Source organism: Myiozetetes cayanensis, unplaced genomic scaffold, assembly GCF_022539395.1.
Source record: "Myiozetetes cayanensis isolate MyiCay16 unplaced genomic scaffold, myiCay2020 scf4, whole genome shotgun sequence".
In the NCBI taxonomy this organism is placed as follows: Eukaryota; Metazoa; Chordata; class Aves; order Passeriformes; family Tyrannidae; genus Myiozetetes; species Myiozetetes cayanensis.
The window spans coordinates 63,399,210-63,419,793 of NW_026087631.1; the positions used below are offsets into that span (position 1 = coordinate 63,399,210).

At 53.0% G+C, this 20,584-nt stretch overlaps 1 protein-coding gene across 6 annotated transcripts in view; it reads right to left on the reverse strand.

The window, feature by feature from the left end:
* Positions 1–5,869: 5,869 nt before the first annotated feature.
* RUSC2 (RUN and SH3 domain containing 2) overlaps positions 5,870–20,584 on the reverse strand; it is a 59,556-nt gene continuing 44,841 nt past the window's right edge. For 5 of the 6 annotated variants that reach the window (XM_050329569.1, XM_050329572.1, XM_050329571.1 and 2 more), the window contains 10 exons: positions 17,986–18,771; positions 17,296–17,496; positions 15,909–16,052; positions 14,921–14,997; positions 12,714–12,888; positions 11,918–12,023; positions 10,784–10,830; positions 8,572–9,553; positions 7,768–7,941; positions 5,870–7,466 (listed from right to left, as the gene is read on the reverse strand). In XM_050329569.1, the coding sequence (XP_050185526.1) occupies positions 7,286–7,466; positions 7,768–7,941; positions 8,572–9,553; positions 10,784–10,830; positions 11,918–12,023; positions 12,714–12,888; positions 14,921–14,997; positions 15,909–16,052; positions 17,296–17,496; positions 17,986–18,771 (2,873 nt within the window). In that variant the 3' untranslated portion in view covers positions 5,870–7,285. The remainder of the gene's footprint in view (positions 7,467–7,767; positions 7,942–8,571; positions 9,554–10,783; positions 10,831–11,917; positions 12,024–12,713; positions 12,889–14,920; positions 14,998–15,908; positions 16,053–17,295; positions 17,497–17,985; positions 18,772–20,584) is intronic. The other variant, XM_050329573.1, reaches the window with a different exon arrangement.

Genomic DNA, 20,584 nt, shown 5'->3' on the forward strand with positions numbered 1-20,584 from the left:
GCACAGTCAGGACTCTGGCATCACAGCAGGGCACAGCCTGCAAGGTACCTGGGAGGTAGCTGTGCTCCAGCTCAACTACCTGCAAGATTTGTAGGGTGGGGGGAAGCAACTGCTGCTCTGTCTCCAGCAACTAAGACATCAACTCTCCGTGCCCCTTCATGCTTCTGGATCTTTCAAGAAAAAAATTAAAAAGCTGCAAAAGCAAACTCTGTCAGTAGGCATATGGTTTTCATTTCGAGGATCTTTGGAAAAGGAGTAGGAAAATTTCATAAATTAAAAAATACTGAAAAAAAATCACATCCCCAGTCTCTGCACCACTCCCAGCATGATGGTTGTCACCTCCGATGTTAACAGTATCTGCCTTCTCCAAAAACTCTTCATTGCCTCATGTGAAACCTCAAAAGCCATGGAGGAAGTGACCCGAGCAGTTGCCAGGAAGCTTTCTCACTCTCTTGCTCTCTGGCTCTCTCATTCTTTGCACTTCCCCTTTCTCTACATTGGAAAAATTCAGCCTTGAGTGTAACCCGGGGATGGAAGGGTGTTGCAAACAAGTTTTACCTTCCCCAGCGGGTCCAACAGCTGTCTGTTCTGGTCACACCAGGCAAATCGAAAGCCACAAAGACAGCTGCACCCAGAAGAACTGGCACAGCTGGGAGGGTGGGCAGGCTGGATTTCAGCAGGTGTGATGCCAGGGTCCAGGCACGCTGCCCTGCATGTGTCCCTTTTTGCCCCAAACCTCGCAGTGTGCTGGCATTTGAGCCACATTTAGGAGCAACCGTGTCACCCTGGGGGACGTGACTGCTCCGCTGTGAGGACATGCTCTCCTGTTGACCCTACAGACATTCTGGCAGCTCTTTAAGTGCTGGCAAAAAGGGCTACTGCCTGCTTCTAGAGGCTGTTTTCTGCTCTCTTTTTTGTTTGTCTTGTCAAGCTTTTACATCTTACCTGACTTATACTATTTTTGTCATCTAGACATGACTTCTTCTCTTTGAAGGAACGTCTCTGTTTTGAATAACCTCTGGACCTGGTGGTGATTCCTGCTGGTTTCTTTCTATCTTTTGATACCAGGAACCCTGAAAGGCTGCCTTAAATCTTTGCAAGCTTGCTGGACACTATGTGACTGCTGTTTTTCTTAGCTCCGTTTCATCTGAGTTTCCTCATTTCCACATATTTCCCCTTTCTGCAGCTGAACAAGATGCCCCTGGACTTTTCAATCTTTGGTAATTGCACAGGGTCATGGAAACAAAGCCAGCTGGCTGTCACCAGTGGGCAATCCCTTTCTGGAAACATGCTTAGCCCATTCCTGTACAGAGCTCAGTTCCCCATCTTCCCCCAAGTCTCGTGGGGTTTGTGGAGGAGCCATACACTGACATCTTGCTTGCCCCTGCCTAGTATTGCAAAGCACCCATCAGGGTGCTTGAAGACCACCAACAACAGTACTACGACCTGCCCCTTTTATTTGGGATTCCTGTTCCCAAAGGTGTATCTGTGGTGCAAAGAGTTCTGCATCCTCTTCTAAAACAGGGACCCCATCACTGTGGCCACACCTCGGAGAAAGGGCTTCTCCCTGCAGCTGGAAGTCAGAGCTTGCAGTCACACATGCAACTCCCCTGCACAGTGCTCTCCAGGAGCACAGTGCTCTCTGGCTTGCCAGTCCTCCCCTAACTCTCCCCGTGGACCACACGCAGCTGCTGACATGCAGACTGGCCCTCACCCCATGAGCACTGCAGCGAGGGGAGACAGGGGCGCTGGGCCATGAAAGTCGCTTGTGGGCACTGCTGACACTAAAGTTCATTCAGAGGAAACCTTGTGGGTTTCACTGTACAGCTGTGGGCACTGAGGCAGAGGGGGAGTCAGTGAAGGTGCCAAGCAAGGAAATCCACATGGCAGGTGCCGATTTCAGTGCTGAGTCCCAGGATGGTGCCACAGCACCAGCACTGTCCTTCCTCCACGAGAAAGGGAATCAGGCAGTGTCCTAGTGCCTGGTCCAGCCTCAGCACTCCTGTCCTACTGCCAAGAGTGGGGTCACATCAGCCAGGGACCTGGGAAGCAGCTTCTGTGACCCTGGGCTGGGACAGCTGCAGTGCAGGGAGCTGGCCTGTTCCCAGGCTAGGCTACAGTTGGGCTGACCTAAAAGCTGGATGTGCAGCTGTTTGGAGCTCCCAAAAAGGTCTCAGGGGTAAACACAAGGTCATACTTGGTTTGATGTCCACAAAACAGTGGTCACAGAGGTGTCAGAGTCACCTGCATGCCCATCCCCAGGCTGGCAGCCCCTGCCCACCATGGCACAGCTGCTGCATGGAGCCTTGTGGGATTTCAAATGTTCAGCGCCAGGCTTGGTCTAGTGGTTGGCATCCCTGCCCATAATAGGGGGAGAGTGGAACTAGATAATCTTTAAGGTCCCTTGCAACCCAAACCACTCTTTAATTCTATGATTTGTGTGTGTCACTGCCTGCTAAACACTTGCAGTCTGAGCATGGGATCTGGCTGTCAGGAGGGGCATGGGAAGGAAAGGCATTCCCTTCTCTCCTCCAGTATGTATCAGGCCTTTACACTGGACACGTGTTCCCACTTGCCCCCATGCTCCCTTGCACAGATGTCTGTCCCTCTGCTGCCCTCAAAGTTGGTGCTGCCTGAAATCTTTGCAAAGAGAAGGGTCAGTTCCAGCAGATATTTTGAAAAGCTGCCATGTTAATGCAGTACCTCCTTTGTTCTCTGTCAGATGCCTCACAGTCATGGTGATGTGACTGTCACACTCCTCTGCTAGGCCTGATGCTGGCTGCTACAGAGTCTGCTTAATGAGACACTCTTAGCATTCAGTTCTTTCTGCCTGGCAGGGTTTGTGGGTCTAACTGTTCATGGCATCCTGGCTCAGGCACAGTGCTCCCTGTCTGAAAGCAGCTCTCTTGCTGTGGCTGTAGACCCCTGAGGCTGCCTATCCTGACTCTTTGTGCATCCCTGTCCCATCTCTCTCTATCTGTCCTGCCAAAATGTGCATTCCCATCCCAGCTCCCCCAGCCTATCCTGAAAGCAGCTTGGCAGTTTGCTGGTGCTCAGGTGCCTCCTTCTTTCCCAGTCTCCTGCAGCAGCCTCTGAGAGCTGCCAGAGTTGTTTCAGCACTGACAGGCATCCAGGGTCCATGGTCACAGTCTTTGCTCTGAAAATGAGACAGGTCCTGATGACCTGGGCAGAGAAGGTCCAAGGGGACTTCCCAGGACCCCCTAGCACTTGGTATCAGCAGTGCCCCCTCTTAGCTGGCACATGTCCCTCAGATTGTCATGCACATCTGGACTCCCACTGCACCCTTAATCTGCCCCAGCCATGCTGCCACCCCACGACTTCACCCCTCCCAGCACTGGGTCCCATAGTCGTGTGTGTTTTTCCCCCTCACACTCCAAAGCAGAATCCTGTACTGTGAAACTGGGCTCCTCTTTGCTTCCCATATGATGAATCTCTGATGAATCTTCCACAGACCCCAGCACCTCTTTGCTAAGGCTTACTTTGAGATCTGCACGGAAGCCAGGAGCGACCTCGTTAAGCAGCAGCTCTGAGTTGCCTGCAAGGAGCAGGAGAGTAGGACACGGCTGCTGCTCAGGTGACGTGAGAGAAGTGACATGAGGCAGGTGACATGAGACAGGCAGAACTGGACATGCATCTTGGTGCTGGTCCAGAGCTCCCCCTGGCCTCGCTCTGCACCTCAGGACATGTGAGGTGGGCACTGATGCTGGGTTGGGCACTGGTGCTGGGGTTGCTGACTGCTCTGCCCTGTGCTTACAGAAGGCAGGAGGATGTGGAGATGGCCCTGGCAGGCAGCCTGTCACCAGGAGGTTGAAAGGGACTTTAGCTAGTGCAGTAACAAGGTCAACGACCTGCATGGTTAGGTGGTGAGGGGTTGCTGTGTTTAGGACCAGGAAAGTGCCCAGGAGGGGTCACGCAGGCAGCATGACCATCTTACCGGCTCCCATCTCCTCTGGAGGTTCTCACAGAGCTGTGTGCCAACACCCATTCCTCTCTCCATCACCACCCACTTTTCTGCTGCTGTGTCCCAGCTGAAGGGGTGCCAGAGGGAGCTGAGCTCCCTGAGGTGAGGCCTGACTGAACTTCCCTGCCCATGCCAGGGTCAGTTCCAAAACACATAGCCAGGAGTGGGTGCCACAGCCCGGACCTCATGCTGCCAATGGCCCCAGCGATGGCAAAGGCTGTGTGCAAATGTGGAGCTGTGTGTATTGGTTTAGGTTTCTCCTTAGATGGAAGATCAGCCCATGCGTGGAAAACAAAAGTTTCTTCTGCCCTGTATGAGACCCAAAGGCTCCTGTGCTGGGCCAGCTTCTCTCTATGGGAAGTAACCTGTTTGGGAAAAGAAAGTATGTGGGAGAGAGGCTCAGTTAGTGGGAGTCAGGAGCCACTTACCAACAGAGAAACTGTAGCAGACACAGGTGAACTTCTCTGACTGTTGGAGGAGATAGGAGAGAGAGTTGAAGCCACTTCTGCCCTGCTATCCATCCTGGGGGCAAAGGTCTCCCACCCAGAGCCAGCAAGTGTCCCAGCTGTGGCCGAGGACCCCAGGGATATCCTCCCCAGTGGAGCCTGCTATCAAGTGCCAACTCAGAGCAGCTGAGGGATCTGGCCAGCAGTGTCCACAGAGAGCAAGAGCACCCACAATGGGTACCTGCAGACATCCAGTGTCTCCTCTTCCCAGCTGTGCTCATGGATCCCATCAGGATCCTACAGCTGACCCTCTGGGACCAGGCCACCAGCAGAGCCACCATGCTTCAGTACTGTCCCATACTGTCCCACTGCCCCATACACACTACTGTGTGCTTCCAGCCTCACAGGCTTCACAGCCTTTGTGCCCCGTGGCCAGTTCCTGATTGGCACAGGCCATCTGATGGCCACCCACCTGGACGTGCTTGATTTTAGCCAGATGAACCACAAAGAAGACCTCAGCAGCTGCAAGCCCCATAGCAGCAATCCTAAATCCAGTGCTGGTGGTGCAGGCAGCTGGAAATCCCCTTTCCTGCCTGGGGCTGACTCAGCACCCCACGGGGCTGTTTGCCAGCACATGGTCCCCTTCCCCATTTGGCCCAGCCAGTGCACGTGGGGAGAACTGTCTGGCTCCCTGCAATTTGTAAATGGCTGTGACCACTGCCCACTCTGAGACATTATCAAAGCAGCCCATACAGAAGCCCTGGCTGCTCTGTGCTTCTTCAGGCCAGGCCAGGGGTTTACACTGCTTCATTTGCGGATTTTTTTTTCAGCTGTTTTGACTCGCTCCACCACTGCAGATCACTTGTCCACACGGATGAAGCAAACTCCAGTGAGGTGTCCTTGCAGCAAAGGCTGGAGCCTCAAGCAGAGCTTTCTTGTTCTCCTTGGAACTACTGAGATGTAAAGAGAAGGTGTGGGTTCATAGTGGACTTGAAGGTCCAATGTCTGTGTGAGTCAAAGTTTAAAAGCTCTGCAGCCCCTCCTTGTGAGTGACCCACAGCCACTGAAAATCATGGCCAGGCTGTGCGAGGCTATGGGTCCCAGCCCCACAACCCTTCTTTTACCTTCACCTTCCCATGCTCCTGGAGAAGGAGATGCCAGACTGAAATGGTGTGAACTCCTGTCTAGAACCTGCCTGGGTCCCTGCAAGCACACACAAGGAACCCCAAAGAGTGTTACCTCCCCAAGACATATCATCAGCCTCCCACACCCCTCAAGCCTGCACTGACAGGTCTCATCCCTGGGGGCAACCTATCTCCTCCTGAAGGGCCTGGTGTTGGCTATGGTGGAGGCAGGACAAAGCCTGCAGTGCAGTGCCCCAGGTAACCCTCAGACCCGCCCCAGGGAGGCGCTGAAATCACAAGGCTGGGTAGCAGGGAGCTCAATCAGCACCTTTTTTATTAATATGCATCATAAATAAAGAAATAAATAAAGGCGAGACACCTCATTCTAACAGGGAAATACAAATTAAATATGGTGCAACGTCCGCTAAGCAATGTACAAGCAGGAGGTAACCTAGCAAGACCAGGGCCCCTTGCCATGGTGAAGCCAGCCCAGGCACGATGCTGTGAACAGCGTCAACCCGGCCAAGGCACCAAATACTGGCATGGCCTTTCATTAACACTGTTCCCCACCTGACAGGCAGGTGAAGATCCCCACTACAGCAGGCGGCATGAACATGGCAAGGAAGGGGTTGACTGGCATTGCCTCTACCAAGGACCCCAGGACCTCCAGTATCCCCTTGTGCTTGTGCACAACACTTATCCCCCCCACCCCATGGCACTGCTCAGCAAGACCAGAAACCCTGTGCCAAGGGGAGCACCACCCCTCCCTCCCCAGGCTCCCCAACTCCCTCTGGGAGCACCACCCGATCTACCTGCTGGGAGCACTGCCCCCAACATCCCTAGACCAGTCAGGGACCCTGCCCTCATCCCCTCCCCTCCAACCCCCTCCAATGAGTATCCCAGGGCTTCCCAGGCACTGGCTCCCTGCTCAGTGTGAAGGCCATGGGGCCACTGCCCAAAGCACCCATCTCTGCACAGGGTGGCACTACCCATCCCAGACCTACTAACACTAACATCCACACGCCTTCCTCACAACCCCCCACACCCCTCTGCTCCACACACACACACACACATATCCCGTCCCCCTCCCCTGCCTGTGGCCAGGCACAGCCCCAGCCCTGCAGTGTGGCACTGCCAGGCCACTTGTCCTGGTACAACCCACCAGGCTGTACCAGGTGGTACAACAACTTATTAGGACAGGGATGCTCCAGCACGGGGGAGTCTACCCCCATCAAACCACAACAGAACCCATCAGCCCAGCCTTGCAGAGACCTTGCCAATGCACGGTGCTCCCACCCTGCGGCTAAGGATGCCAGGGATGCAGTAGGCTGCCACCCCTGGGAAGGGCACAGCTATCATCCTGCACCCTCGAGCATAAAACAGCTGGGCAGTGGGGCAGCGCTGCTTGGGTTCCTGTAATGTAGGAGTCCATGATCTGTGGGTGCTGGAGACAGTGTGGGGTGGAGGGGGGGGTCAGGCGGTCCCTGGTGTGGCTGCATGCATGGCGATGCTTGGCGATATGAGGTGCAGCTCGCAGAGGACCCCAGGGGGCCGAGTTGGCCTTTGGCAGCTGCACAGGGAGGAGCAAGAAGGAACCACCTACGGTTACTGTATTCTGTAATGGCAAGAAAGGTAAGAAACTAGCAAGAAGCTGTGTTTGTTCCTCTGGCAGGGTGGGCTACCCCAGAGGAGCCTCAGCAGCCCACAGAACTGTGCTTGGCCTCCCAGACGTGTCAATAGTCCTCATCCTCCGGGTGGGTGACATACATGATGGGCACCAGTCCCTTCTCAGAGCCAAGGCTGCACTGCAGCCAGTCACCATCCACCTTGGAGATGACCTGCAGAATATCCCCTTTGTTGAAGCTCAGTTGTCCTGCCTCAGTGGCAATATGATGGCAAAGAGCTTTCACCTCACTGCAGGCAGAGGGAGAGAAGGGTTAGCTCACCACAGGATGCTCATCCCACTCAGGATGACCAGAGGCAGAGATGAAGGAGGAAAACATGCCCTGCCTCCCTCCCCAGCCAGGCTCCCAGCTGCCTCCCAGCTCCCCCCTCACCCGCAGACTGCAGAGTTGCACTGGATGGATGAACAAAATGCATCACTGCCCCCAACCAGCCCTGGTCCACATCTACAAAAGGGAGCCAGGAAAACAGCGTGCCACCCCCAGCCTGCCATATCCCAGCACCCGCAGGATGGCCACTTGGTGTCACTCACCAGGTAGGGTGGGGAGACATCCCCCGGGCTGGCAGTGCCGCGGTGGGCACCTCGGGTGTCTCTGGCTGCGGGGGGTCTGGCTCAGGGGCTGCTTCACGCCACATGCTCGCCCCAACTGTCTGGGCCACCAGCTGGAACACGGACTTATCCAAGCTCAGCCAGCCGGAGGGCAGCCTGGAAGGAGGAAAGAGAAGCAGTCAGCGTCATGGAAGCGTCGCCGGGGGAATGGAGCAGTCACTCTCATGGCAAGGCCATGCCTTAGAGGTTTGGCTTCATGCACAAAGTGCACTGTGGTCCCCAGGCAATCTCCTGGTGGGAAGGGCTCAGCATCCTCCAGACACACCACAGCCTACACTGAGAAGGACATTTCCAGTGGACATTTTCAGGAGCAGTAAGGGTGTGTAGATGGAGAGGCGGTGCAGGGATCTCACAGCTACTGAGGGCAACTTCACACCTCTTCCTTACTTGTGATCAACACGGATAACTCCATATTCTGTTCTCAATATGTGTTTTTGGGAGGGATGAGGTGACAATGGGGCCATGTAGCAGCAGTCCTTCCCCTGGAGAGGGGATTTAGGACTGAAGGCAGTGGTAGAGCTCAGGCAGAAGAGGAAGGCCCATGAGGTGGACTGAGCAAGGGTGTGCCAAGAATTCAGGCAGGCTGGCAGGGCTAAGCACGGGTGACAGACCCCTGAGGTACCACCATGGTGTAGCCCAGCAATCAGCTACTGGCCTGACTTCCACTGCACTGCTGCACTTCAGGTTAACCAGCCCTCCTCAGCCCCAAACCACCCCTGCCCTTACCTGTTCGGTTGCCTGGGCTCTTTTTGTACCTTCCTGGACCCAAACAAGTGTCCCCACTTGATGGCCTGGCTGCCCTCTGATGCACTGGTGCTGCTGTCCTCTTGAGGGGCTGCTGCTGCTGCTCCCACTCTTTGCTGAGTTCCAGTCTCCTTCTCCTTGCTGCGCTTCAGCTCTGAAAGCACCGAGTCTGGGGGGCTGCCCATCCAGAAGGGCCAGCTCCGTTCCTTCACCTCTTCGCTGACCACAACCTGCTGGGGCTTTTCTAGGGGCTCTTCCACGGCTTCAGGACTTGGCTTACTGGCAGCCTTGGGCCTCTCCTCCAAGGCACCCTCAGAAATGGGACAAGCCTCTGCGCCCTCCACCACTCCTTCTCGGGGAGGTGGTGCCTTGTGGGTCTCCACTGACTTGGGTGCAGTATTCAAAGCAGCTTTCTTCCTCTCAGAGCGGATGAACTTTGACCCTTCAGCTGATCCCTCTATGTAAATCTGAGAGGTCTGCATGAGCTGGTACCACCATCCTGCCTGCTTGTCCTTCTTCCTCTCCCACGTGCTCTCTCGCATCTTACTCCGCTCTTCCTCCCTGTCACCATCTCCACAGGAGGCCCCCACTCCCTTGACTCTTTTCTCACTCACAGCTTGCTGTGGGCTGTGCCCTGGTGAGATGTCACCATCTCTGGCACCCCCCTGGCATGCCTCAGGGGCGGTGCTGCAGCCGTCGGGATCTTCGCTGCTGCCCCGCGTCCGCATCAGCTGCAGGGTGGAGTGCACGGACAGCAGCAGGTCCTGCTTCACCCGCAGCAACTCCTTTTGCTGCTGCTGCTCTTTGCCCATCTGCATCAGGTGGTGCTCGAAGAGGAGGTCTAGGTTGAAGGGCAGCAGAGAGAGAGGCTGGAGCAGGAGCAGGAGCTCCTCAAAAAGAGGCTGGCACACGCTGTGAGACAGGCACAAGAAACCCACTGGCTGGTAGTGTGCCAGGATGATATCTGTAGGGCAGAGACATGAATCAGAGGAGAGGCTCTTCCCAACACTGCCAAGCTGCTGAAGCTATGGGGAAAGGCGTTGGACACTAGTTTTCGGTCAGAGCTGTGGTGGCAGTGTAAGGCTCAGGCCTGGGTCAGGGAGCACCAGATGCTCTGTGTGCTCTCAGCAAACTAGCCCAAATACTGCTTTCCAGTTGTGCCTGCAGCCAGCACCTGCCTGGCAGACTAACCACCTGGATGACCTCTTCCATGGAAATAGGATGGGAATAAAGAGCATCAAAGGATGACGTTAAAATTATTTTTTTAAACTTCTTGAAGTGAACAGGGAGCTGCAGATCTGACCACTACCACCAGTACCCTGCAGATAGAGGTCTCAGGGACAGCTGAATACAGTCTTTCCAGGGACCTGTCTGGGCTGAACTGTGGATCTTAGCAGAGAATGGACTAGCATTTCTACTTGTAGCATTCATTCTTCCCTTGATTTGACCACAACTGCACTGCCCCTCCATCCTCCTTTATTATCAGCTCTCACTCTCAGGGAGAGAGCTGAAAATGGAATTTGTGGCCATTTGGCCCCACTGGGATAACAAACTTACACTACAGGCAGGACCTGCACCCTATCTCCAACCCCTTTGCCTAGCTCTCATCATCCTGACAGCCCCAGCTTTTGTTCACAATTCTAGCTCTTAATGAAGGTGATTGTCTTCTGCTCCAGAAAAACAGAACAGGCTTAGGTCTAATTGTATTTTATTCTAGTCTGGTCTAGTCTATTCTGACATAAAACAAATACATTCAATAAAATCCGCTTTTTGTCTGTCAGGAGGTTATCCTTTCCATTTCTACTTCCCATGCCTGAAGGATTTCAGCTAAGTGTGCACATCTCCAGGCATACAGAACTCTCAGCACTGGGCATGGAACACAGAAGTTTGGGGAGGGTTAGATCTGGTCTCCTGCAGATGGACTGAGAGACCTGCACTGGAGGTGATAGCCTTGGGAAGGCTATCCAGCTGCAGCTGATAAGGTGAATGGATGTCCAGGCTCAGGTGGAAGGAGCTGCATGGAGCTTGGACTTCCACCTGGGACATCCCTGGTGCATGGAGGCTGTGTATAACCTAGTTCTTCAGCTTAGAGAAAAGCAGCCCAAGCTGAGAGCAACAAGAGAAACATATTTCCATTCCATTCCACTGTGCAGAGTTTTGCTCCCACTGCAGCCCACAGCCCTCAGGATCTTACCTTCATGGTTGTAGAGGTGGTTGAACCAGAACTCCAAGGATCGGATACTGCAGGAATGGAAAAAAAAACAGGGTAAGTTAAAACAGTGAAAATCAATCCACCCAATTCATTCTCGTTCTACAAAAGAAGTGTGGCTAGAAAACAGCATTTACACAGCATGAGCCTGTGAACCTCCAGACCTAGGGAAAGGACAGCTGGTCAGTCCCATCAGCATGCACTGATCCCAAACACCCAGTCTACCACAGAACATCCAGCCAGCTTTACATGTGCAACAGTAATGTCTAACAAACATGTTTCCAGCAAGGTTCCTCACTATTTTGCTCCTGTGTCCTTGGCAGATCTTTGCTTTGCTGAGAAGAGGCTTCCATGGAAGAGGCAAATCATCTATAAACCTAAGACCACTGCTGATGACTTGGCCCAAAATACACTCATATCCTGTGCCAGAAGGGGAGAACTGGGCCACCCTGTGTGGGGACAACAGGGCAGACCTTGTTCCTGCTCCTGGGGATTCTCCAGTATTTGGAAATCTTGGGGACTATGCTGCCACTGCCAGAGGTCTTGCTGACCACTGGAGAGGAGCAGGGAAACACCATCCTAGCAGCACTCATCCCTTCACACACAAAAAGGCATTGCTGCCTTCCCCTGTTTAACACTGAGTACTCCTTATCCAAACTGGAAGGACCAGCCCTGAGTCCCGGGCCAGGGCAATTCCTCCTACAAGGCCTCACATCCTGGGATGCACTGCAGCTCCAGGAAACAGTGGTCTAAACAAGAATTTCCATGATTTATTCATATAGTATGTCTAACCTTGCATGAAGCTGGACAGACAGTCGCTTCCCACCTAATGTCCTGGGGCTAAAACAAGCTAACAATGTTCTTCAGTTGGCTACAGCCACCCCTTCTCAGTCCTGACCTGTAGGGGAGGTTTTGATCCATATGGAGTTCCCTGAGCCTCAAAGGGAAGTTCCCTGAAGCCTCCCTGAGGCTTCTTCCTTCCCTCACGTACTTCTGGGAAGTGGCTTTCCATATTCTGAAGTTTTTTTCACAGTCAACTGTGGCTGCCAGCAGTCAAGGAGCAGCAGCTGCTGCCAGCCCTAGGCAGGGACATGCAGCCAGCCCTGGGGTCCTGCTTACTTGAGGAGGCCGAAGATGAAGGCGTTGAACCTCATCGTGTGGTTGGTGAGCTCCGTGTACTGGCTGATCTTGCTATAGAGGCTGTGCAGCAACTTGGTAGAGGGGCCTGTGGAGAGAAGCAAATTGTTGAGATTAGCTGTGGTCAGCAAAGCCAAAACGGCACCACCAGAAGGAGCACCAAGGCAAGACAGACATTGTCTGGGTGCCCATGTCTGTGTGTGCATTCCCTCTCTGCCAAATGCCCACGTGAACTCACTCCATCCCAACATTTACACCCCACCTGGGAGACGGCTGTGGTCTGTCCCAAACTCCAAAACACTGGGAGAGCTTCAGTATCACAAGGACCTGCCTCCCACATTTCAGAGACAATCATGGTCATTGGCTCAAAATCAGCACGTAAACAGAATACTGTGGCAGGTGCTTATAATTTGATGTGTCTGCAATCATAGAGATAACCCCAGAGCTGTAGATTTGCCACAATCAGGCTAAGAGGCTTCTCAGTATGACACAGAAATGAGTGTGACATTAATTTCGGGGGTTTGTTTATTTTTTTTTAATTGATTTGGCCTGCTGTATGAGAACTTGGAAATTTCAGGGCAAATGACAATAAATACTTGGGCAGATTAGAGCAGTGTCTCTCCTGTCTTGCAAGAGAAGGTGAATGAGCACCCTGTTCCATGCAGGGAAATGGGTATTAGTCTGCACTCTCATCCTCATAGCCAATCTCTCCCAGCACCTCCCAGCAACAACACAGAACTGCCACAGAGCTGCAGGCACTGCTGCACAAGATCCATACCGAGCTGGGTGGATGCCTCCACCACACTCCAGGGGATGTTTCTCCTCTGGCCGATGATCATGTCCAGGACGTAAGCCTTGAGCCCATCACTCAGAATGTCCCGAACAGCAGGGCACAGGTATTTCAGGATGAGATGCCCCACGTTGGGGCTCACAGAGCTGTTCCCAAGTTTGGCCTAATGGACAACAGGCGACAGGGAAAGTGTTGGTAACTTCTCTCAAGGTACAGATGCATGGAAACAGTTCAGCCCCACGTGTCTACTACAGATACCCAGTAAGCAACATCCAGGCTCAGTAGCTCCTTGAACATTCAGGGTCTTCCACTTCACCCCAGTGCCTCATACACCAGCTCTGGACTGCTCTCTGCAAGGTCCTTCCCAGTCTGGGAAGAAGCAACAGCTTGGGAAAAAAACCTCCTAGTTAGGGAAGAGGATATCCCAATTAAAAGGGATGCCTGGTTCTGTCAAAAGGTTTAACAAGGCTGTCCTGCTGGAGGAAGAAAGGAGCAGGGGATTTTTCTGCTGCTGTACATTTTCTTGTTGCTAATTTTGGAGCAGGAAGCAGCAAGCCACATAGTAACTACCAGCACCAAGGGTTAAGGAACACTTAACTCAATGACACGTCAAGCTATAATTCCTAGGGATTACTATAAATAAACAGGGTGAGGGCAAAATGGATGGACAGAGCTCAGGTTGAGGTGAGGAAGCGTGTAAAAGCCCAGCACCAGCAGAGCAAGGACACGTTCTGCTGCATACAGTCTTTGAGCTGCCGAGGGGTCTTTCCCAATGGATCAGAAAATGGTGCTCAGGGCACAGATTTTACCAGCTGAGCTGGAATTAGACTGACCAGTTGGCTCATGCCCACAAAAGCCCTGAACTGAAACTGAACTTCTGGCTCAGGAATAATCCCGTCAGATCCACTGAGCACAGCAACAGCAGGGGCAGGTCCTGCCTTTTGACAGGTGAATGTTCAGCCTCTGGCACACTGATGCCTAATGGAACACAAGGCCAAAACCACAGCGTGGTCTGGTAACTAAAGCAATGAGGGAATGTTGCAATTATTCCCCAAACGAACACTGTAAAAATAGGGAATTCACAGTGAAGTCTTTTAAAAAGCTGTAGGAATCTCAACAGCTCCGGTTATGTTGCCCAGCAATCTCTGCATCAGCAACAGTCCTAATTAGGGGAAAATTACTCTGGCCTCTGAGATAAGATTCAATAGGTTTGGAAACTGTCCCAGTCAGGTTTCTCCTTGGGGACAGCATGCCAGGGGAGTTGTCATGTCCCAGTAGTGTCACATTGCTGCCCCAGAGTCCCCCTCTTGAAACAGAGCATTCAGCATTGAGAGGAGGCACCACAAACATGCTGATGGGTGTCACAGGACTGAAAACACTGCCTGGTACAAGCGGAAGCAAAATTGCTCTGCTTCTGTGTTATTCCAGAAATGGGACATAAGGGAGCAGAGACCAAAGACAGCCACCCCGGGACAACCTAGATGCACTTCTGTGTTCTTCCAGAAATGGGAAATGAGGGGAGCACAGGCCATAGACAGACAGCCCCACAGATGCACTCTGTGTTCACGGTAAGGGCTATAGGGAATGCACAGACACCCCAGATGGGCCGTTTTTTATTATTACTGAGCCCTGTGAGACACAGAGAGATGAGGGACAGTGCACTGTGCCCTGGCAACAGTGCCACACCAAAATCATGCGACATCTGGAGGAGGGAGAGACAAATCTCCACTGTGTGAGAAAAAAGAGCTGGTGCACTGCATCAGACCAGAAGTTCAGCTGGTCTGGTTTTCTTTCTTATAAGGAGTTGTTATAAGTACATAGGAAAGACTTAAAACAGAGCAAACATGTATCATATTTGCCCTTAATACTTTCACAGCCTACAACTACTTTCAACTCAGAGACTGTCTAAACTGGACATTACTCTTACGTGTTTAGTAAACCCTGGTGAATTTCCCTTTCCTGTGTTTTTCTGATCTTCCTTTAAATACATGTACTCTTTTAGCATCCCCAGCACCATGCAGCAGGAATTGTCACAGATTTACTAGCTGCTGCATGGCATGCCATCACCTTTGTTTGGTTTGTTCTTGGAACTACTGCCTTTGATAGATTCCTGTAGCCTTTGACTGGGAGAGAATGGACAGGCAATCTTTCTCCATAGTCTCCGTGTCACTCAGAATGCTGAGTGTAAGACATACCTTCACCCCTGGATCCCTGCTGGTTCCAAAGTGAGCCACAATCAGGTCAACAGCAGTGTTGATTGCCTTCACCAGACCTAGAGGGAAAGAACAAGTCACAGAGCTGCCAGACAGGTTGCCAGGATAGACCCTGACAAAACACCTCTCAGAGAAATCAGGCAGGAGCATTTCAAGCCCATGTCTACACACAAGCCCTCTCTGCCAGAAACACGCACAGACTCTCCTAACCCTGCCCAGATCTGTCCCTGCTGGTTCCAATACTCACCTATCAGCCTGACAGCAGAACAACCTGTCAATATTCCCAAGGGAGATGAACCATCACCTCCACACTCCATCCCTTGAGGCAGCAGAGATGGAATCTAAGGCAATGAGTCTTCTGCTGCTTTGATGCCATAGGGTGGCAGGGCAGAAGCCTTGCATTTTGGCAAGCTCTGTGATGACTGTGAGTAACAATCTGGTGGCGCGTAATCTGACATCTGCACCAGTATACTGCGAGAACAGAACTGAAATAGAAGGGAAAGCTGCCACCTGGTAGTCACCAACACATAGCTGGCAAAGGCATGGGAAACCTTCTGCCTCTGAAATGATGATGAGACAGCTGTCAAACAGCCAAAACCCAGCCCTGCCTCTAGCATTGGTCCCATCACAGCCATATCTTGTCCTTCTTTGGAATCCTTTCTTCCATCCTTTAATATAACTTATCACATAGGACCCAACAAACCTTTTACTTAAATTACAGGATCTCGGGTCAGCACATCTGCAACATCACAGAGATACACAGGTCTACCCTTGCATACAGAGACTGGGGTGGGAGCATGAAACAGCCGTTAGTCCAGGGGACATGGAGTTGCAGTGCTACAGTGGAAAAGGGCAGGGAAAGTTTGTGCCATTATGTCTACACAGGTGAGATGAGAGAGAGAGAAGCACAAACGTTTGCTTTATGCTGCAGTACACCACACTGCCATCCACGACACATGCACAGACTCACCCTTCTTCTGCAGGAGGTCGATGGAGATGGACTCCGTGTTGCCATCTGGGGAGAGGCAGAACTCAGTGGGAGGTTTCTCTGCTAGTGAGAAGTAGTCGGGGAAGAAGTCATTGTAGGTAAGCTGGAGTTGCCTCATAGACTGTCCTGCAGGGCCAAGACAGAGGGGAGAAGGATCAGCCCACATCCCTCACACCAAAGCCTCTTCCAAGTTGTTTGCTTTTCCCAGAAGCAACATGCATCAGCAGCAGTCTTCATCTTGGACCTGCTCGGACAGCAAGGCCGCAGGCTTATTCCTCCCCCAACAATGGTTTGCCATGTGTGCCTGTACAACTTACCCCCACAGCCCACCCAATATCCAGCTCCAGCTTGACTGGGGGCCCACAGGCTCTGGAAGAAGCTGGGGGGGATCACTCTCATGGGCTGGTGCTATTGAAAACCTTGCTGCACCAGACTCTCTGTGCTGCTGTGTGGATAGTTCCAGCAAGCAGGGTCTAAAGCACAGAAAGAATCCCTACTTGTCACACACAGGCATCCACAGGCAACAAATTACATGTTTTCAGCCTGTCTTCTCAGATGCCCTCTGGTTTCAAGGGGTGACTTCCGCAGGAATTCTTCCATGTGCTTGACTTCCATCGGGCTGATTCCCCAGCTCTGTGCTAGGCATCTTTCCTTGGAGGGATGGAGAAACTGTTTGGGTTTGCAGAGTGAGGTGTACGGCTTTGAGGAACTCCCTCCATGACTGGAGACTAACCTGAAGAATGCTCTCCCTCCCACAGACAGACCACACTGCTCTCCCCACAGGACTCTTGGAGGCTCAGTCAAAAGCAGCCTGCTCTGTCAGCCCTTCCTGCACAGGCTCTGGAGGACAAGGAAGGCCTTAAGGGCAAAGCATGGAGAGAAGATAGAGCCCCATCAAGCACTTCAGCATTGTCAGCTGCTCCACGAAAACTATAGCCCAGCACACAGCACACTTCCAGGGCTGGGGCACTGTGGTCAGGCACTGTGTGGCACAGAATGAAATATCCAAGGGGCAGAACTCCTGTGTGAGATACAAATTACAAGCTAACGACAGACAAGGAGCACTTCCTGAAGTCTGAGCAGGCTCTCGCGTCGTTCACTTTTCCCTTCAATCCAGCCCAGAGCTGGACCTGACTACTCTCACCTCATGGAGAAGAAGGGAAGCTCCACACAGATTACAGCCATCAGTGAGGCAACTTTCACCTTCTTCTTGAACCCTCCAGTCCTGCTGTGAGGAGATGCATCATCCCTCCTGCTCTGAGCAGGCAGAGCAGTGATGAATCCAGGCTGAACCTGGGCCCCAAGGGATGCTGAACCTGAGTCCCAAGGTCACCTCCCAAGACCCCCCCGGCAGAAAGACGGTGCGCACCGTTCAGCTTGCAGTGGAAATGGCTGGTGCTGAGAGCGCCAGGGAGCTCAAAGATGGGGTTGCCCCGGTTCAGGCGAGGCTCTTGCTGCCTCCTATCCAGGCTGCCTGCTAAGCTGGGCAGCCCCGAAACGCGGTCCAGACCCAGGGGGTTCCTCCGCCTGTACTCCCGCCACTTCAGCGCTTGGGGAGAGAGGTGGTTCGCTAGGATGCCGCAGGCAGTGAGCACCACACGGGAGGATGTGAGTGGACGGGAGGATATGGAGACACCACAGGAAGGGAGAAGACAAAGGAGGAGGACAGAGAAAGAGAGACAGCACATTACTCAGAAGTCCAGCAGCATTTCAGGACATTCGCACACACACATGGAGAAAGGCAGAGGCCACAGCCCGGCAGAGCAGCACAGGAGCCTGGGTGGCGTCGTGGCTGCAGGCACAGAGGGAGCAGGTTTGGGATACAAGCACCTGGCATGGGGTGCATTAAGATCAGCAGCCCACACTCCCCTCTCCAGAGACACAGTGGAGGAGTTGGGACTGGAAGGACATGCTCTCAGTGTAAGTCTTTCTGCAGCACACAGATGCAAATTTATCCTAGGCTGTGGCTATAAGATTGGGTGGTACTATAGGGAGCAGCCATGGCCATAGGGAGCTGGAGATGTTCCAGGCTAGCAGGTCCTGGAGCATGGATACCTACCATTGACAGGCCGTATGCCCATGCTGCTCAGGGGGCCAGAGTTGCTGCTCTCACTGCCACTTCTCCAGTGGGAATCTGCATGGCCTCCAACTCTGCTCAGGGACATGCCACCCACTGAGAGGGGCGGGAGGGACCCACTGTGGAGTCGGTATTCAGAGAGCGGTGGGCTTGGCTCCAGCGGTGCCTCCTTCTTGGGAATCATCTTGGGGTTCTCCTTTTGCCTCAGGGCATCAGCTTTGGTGGTTTTGGAGGGCTGCATGGCACTGACAGCAGGGGACGACCTCGTGGGCAGCAGGTTGGCAGAGATGGGGCAGGACCTGCTCCTGGGCGGCTGGTTGTCTTCAGCTCTCTCTGCGGCGGGCGAGGAGGAGGAGTCCACGCTTTGGAAGAAAGGCACGTTGCACCGCACAGGGGAGTAACTGCCCAGTGGGGACGGACGGGTTGTTTCGGGGGCAGACTTCTTAATGCCCCCATCATTGCGGGAGGCAGCTCCGTCTGCTGAGCGCTGCGTCACGAGCGTGCCATGGGCCTGGCTCCCCGCCACCGCCGCCTGCTCTGCCGAGCTGGCCAAGCCTGAGGGCTGGGAACAGGAGATCTGCTGGCTGGAAGGCCGGTTGCTGGACAAGCTGTAGAGCTGGGAGAGGCTGGAAGCAAAATGGCTGTGCAGGGCACGTGCCTTGGGTGGCTTGCTGAAATGGTGCTGAAAAACAAAAGGCTGGATGGGGAGAGTCGTGGGACGCTGGTCCTTGCTGTAGCGTACCACAGGCTTGCTGTCTGTGCCACCACCTTCGGGGAGAGAAAGGGGAACAAAGTGTGAGCATGGGCAGAGGGACGATCATCCTCAGCCCAACAGACTGCAGGTAAAAGGGAATGCGCTCTCTGTTCTGGAAGGAAGAGCATGAGCTAGAAGCCAGTTAAACATGCAGAGGGGTTCCAGTCTGAACTCGTTACACACTTCAAGAGCTGGCAATGTAAAGATGTGTGGCCTCAAATGCAGAGTCTCCAGCTGTTGACAGCTGTCTGGAAGACTGCACCAGGAATTTGTCTGTCCTGGCAGGCTCACCAGCTTCACATCCCTTCCCAATCCCTTGCTCTGTGGGCAGCACAAAGCCATGGGGTCAGATGCCTGCCCTTAAGCATCCTTTTCCCAAGCAGTACCACAAAGACATTGCCCAGTGCACTGTGGTACAGACAGATTTCTTGCACCAAAAGGACACTGAGAATTCGCACAGCCGAGCACAAGCATTACATGCAATAGCACTGCAGCTCTGCATCCTACATCTCAATATATTGGTGCTGATGCAAAGGCTGATTGCTTGCCCTTCTCCCTCCCTCTTCTTTCTCCTGTAACTATCTCCCCTTTGGAACTTCCTTCATCCCCATCCCTCTACCAGACCCAAGCGAGATGTTCCCAACATCCTGCTTCCAAGCCAGGAAAGTGCCAGTCTGCTCCAGCAAATGATGTCCTGAGGGAGTGTGCTGGGCTTATCTCCAGCTCCTGGTGGGGCCACAAGCTCCCGAGGGACACAGCTGAAGTGTGACACACTGTGCACTCAGTGCACAACACACATAACACTGGATGCACACATGGGGCTGACTGAGATCCCTGAGCAGCCCTAGTGTTACCTGCTGCCTGTGGGGTGTTCCAGACCTTCCTCCCTATAGCTAACTCATATCCCTAGCTTTTAGCAGGGCTTGCTTTCCCTCTAGTCCCTCTCAGAACCTCTAGGCTTGCATGGTGCTCTCAGCTGGACCAAGGCAGATATGGCTCTATCTCCAGTTCCAGATAGAAGCTTCTCGCACAGCAATGATGCTTCTCACATTGGGAGGCAGGCAGGAACTGCTGGGATATATATTCCTGAGAGGTCCTGTCTGCCTCTCCTCCCTGAGCAGTGCTTGCTACTTCCAAGTACTCCCTCTGAAAATAAGAGGGCTGCTCCCAAGTAGTCTTCTCCCAGAAGAGACCTGCTTTCTCTGCCATCCCTCACCAAGCAATCGTTCAATAAACAAACAGGACAATACCTAAAAAACTCTTGTTTCAAAGACCAAAATCTCTTCCCCCCACCCCTGCCATGGCAAATGAACATGTTCTTATCTCCTGACAGAAATCTTCAGGACCTTAAATGGAGACAGTCTTTTTTTGGATGTGTTAGGGGCTATTTACTGCAGTGGTCTGGTCAGAAGCATATTTAGACGGGCTTTTCCGTGCACAGAAGGTACAAGACATGTCTAGGGCAGAGAGAGAGTTCTCCTGCCATACTGGTGAAATGGCCATACCTCCAACAGGACTGTCACACAGCTTCCTCATAAGGACAAGTGAAACCAATATCAAAGCGGAAAGCTGTAAAACTCACCTACTACAGGCCTTCCTACAGAGGTAACTGTGACAATTACTCTCCATGGGAACCTTTGCTACAGTCCAAAGCACTGTGGAGGACTTCACCAGGATATTCCAGCAGAGGTACATTGATTAGTCTCTGCAGGACTAACATTGTAAGTCCCAGCAGAGACTATGTGATGTCCCTGAACCTTCACGGAGAGGAGACTGCTGGCTATGCAGTCTCCACCTCTTCACCTCTGCCCCAAGTAGCTCCAAAGA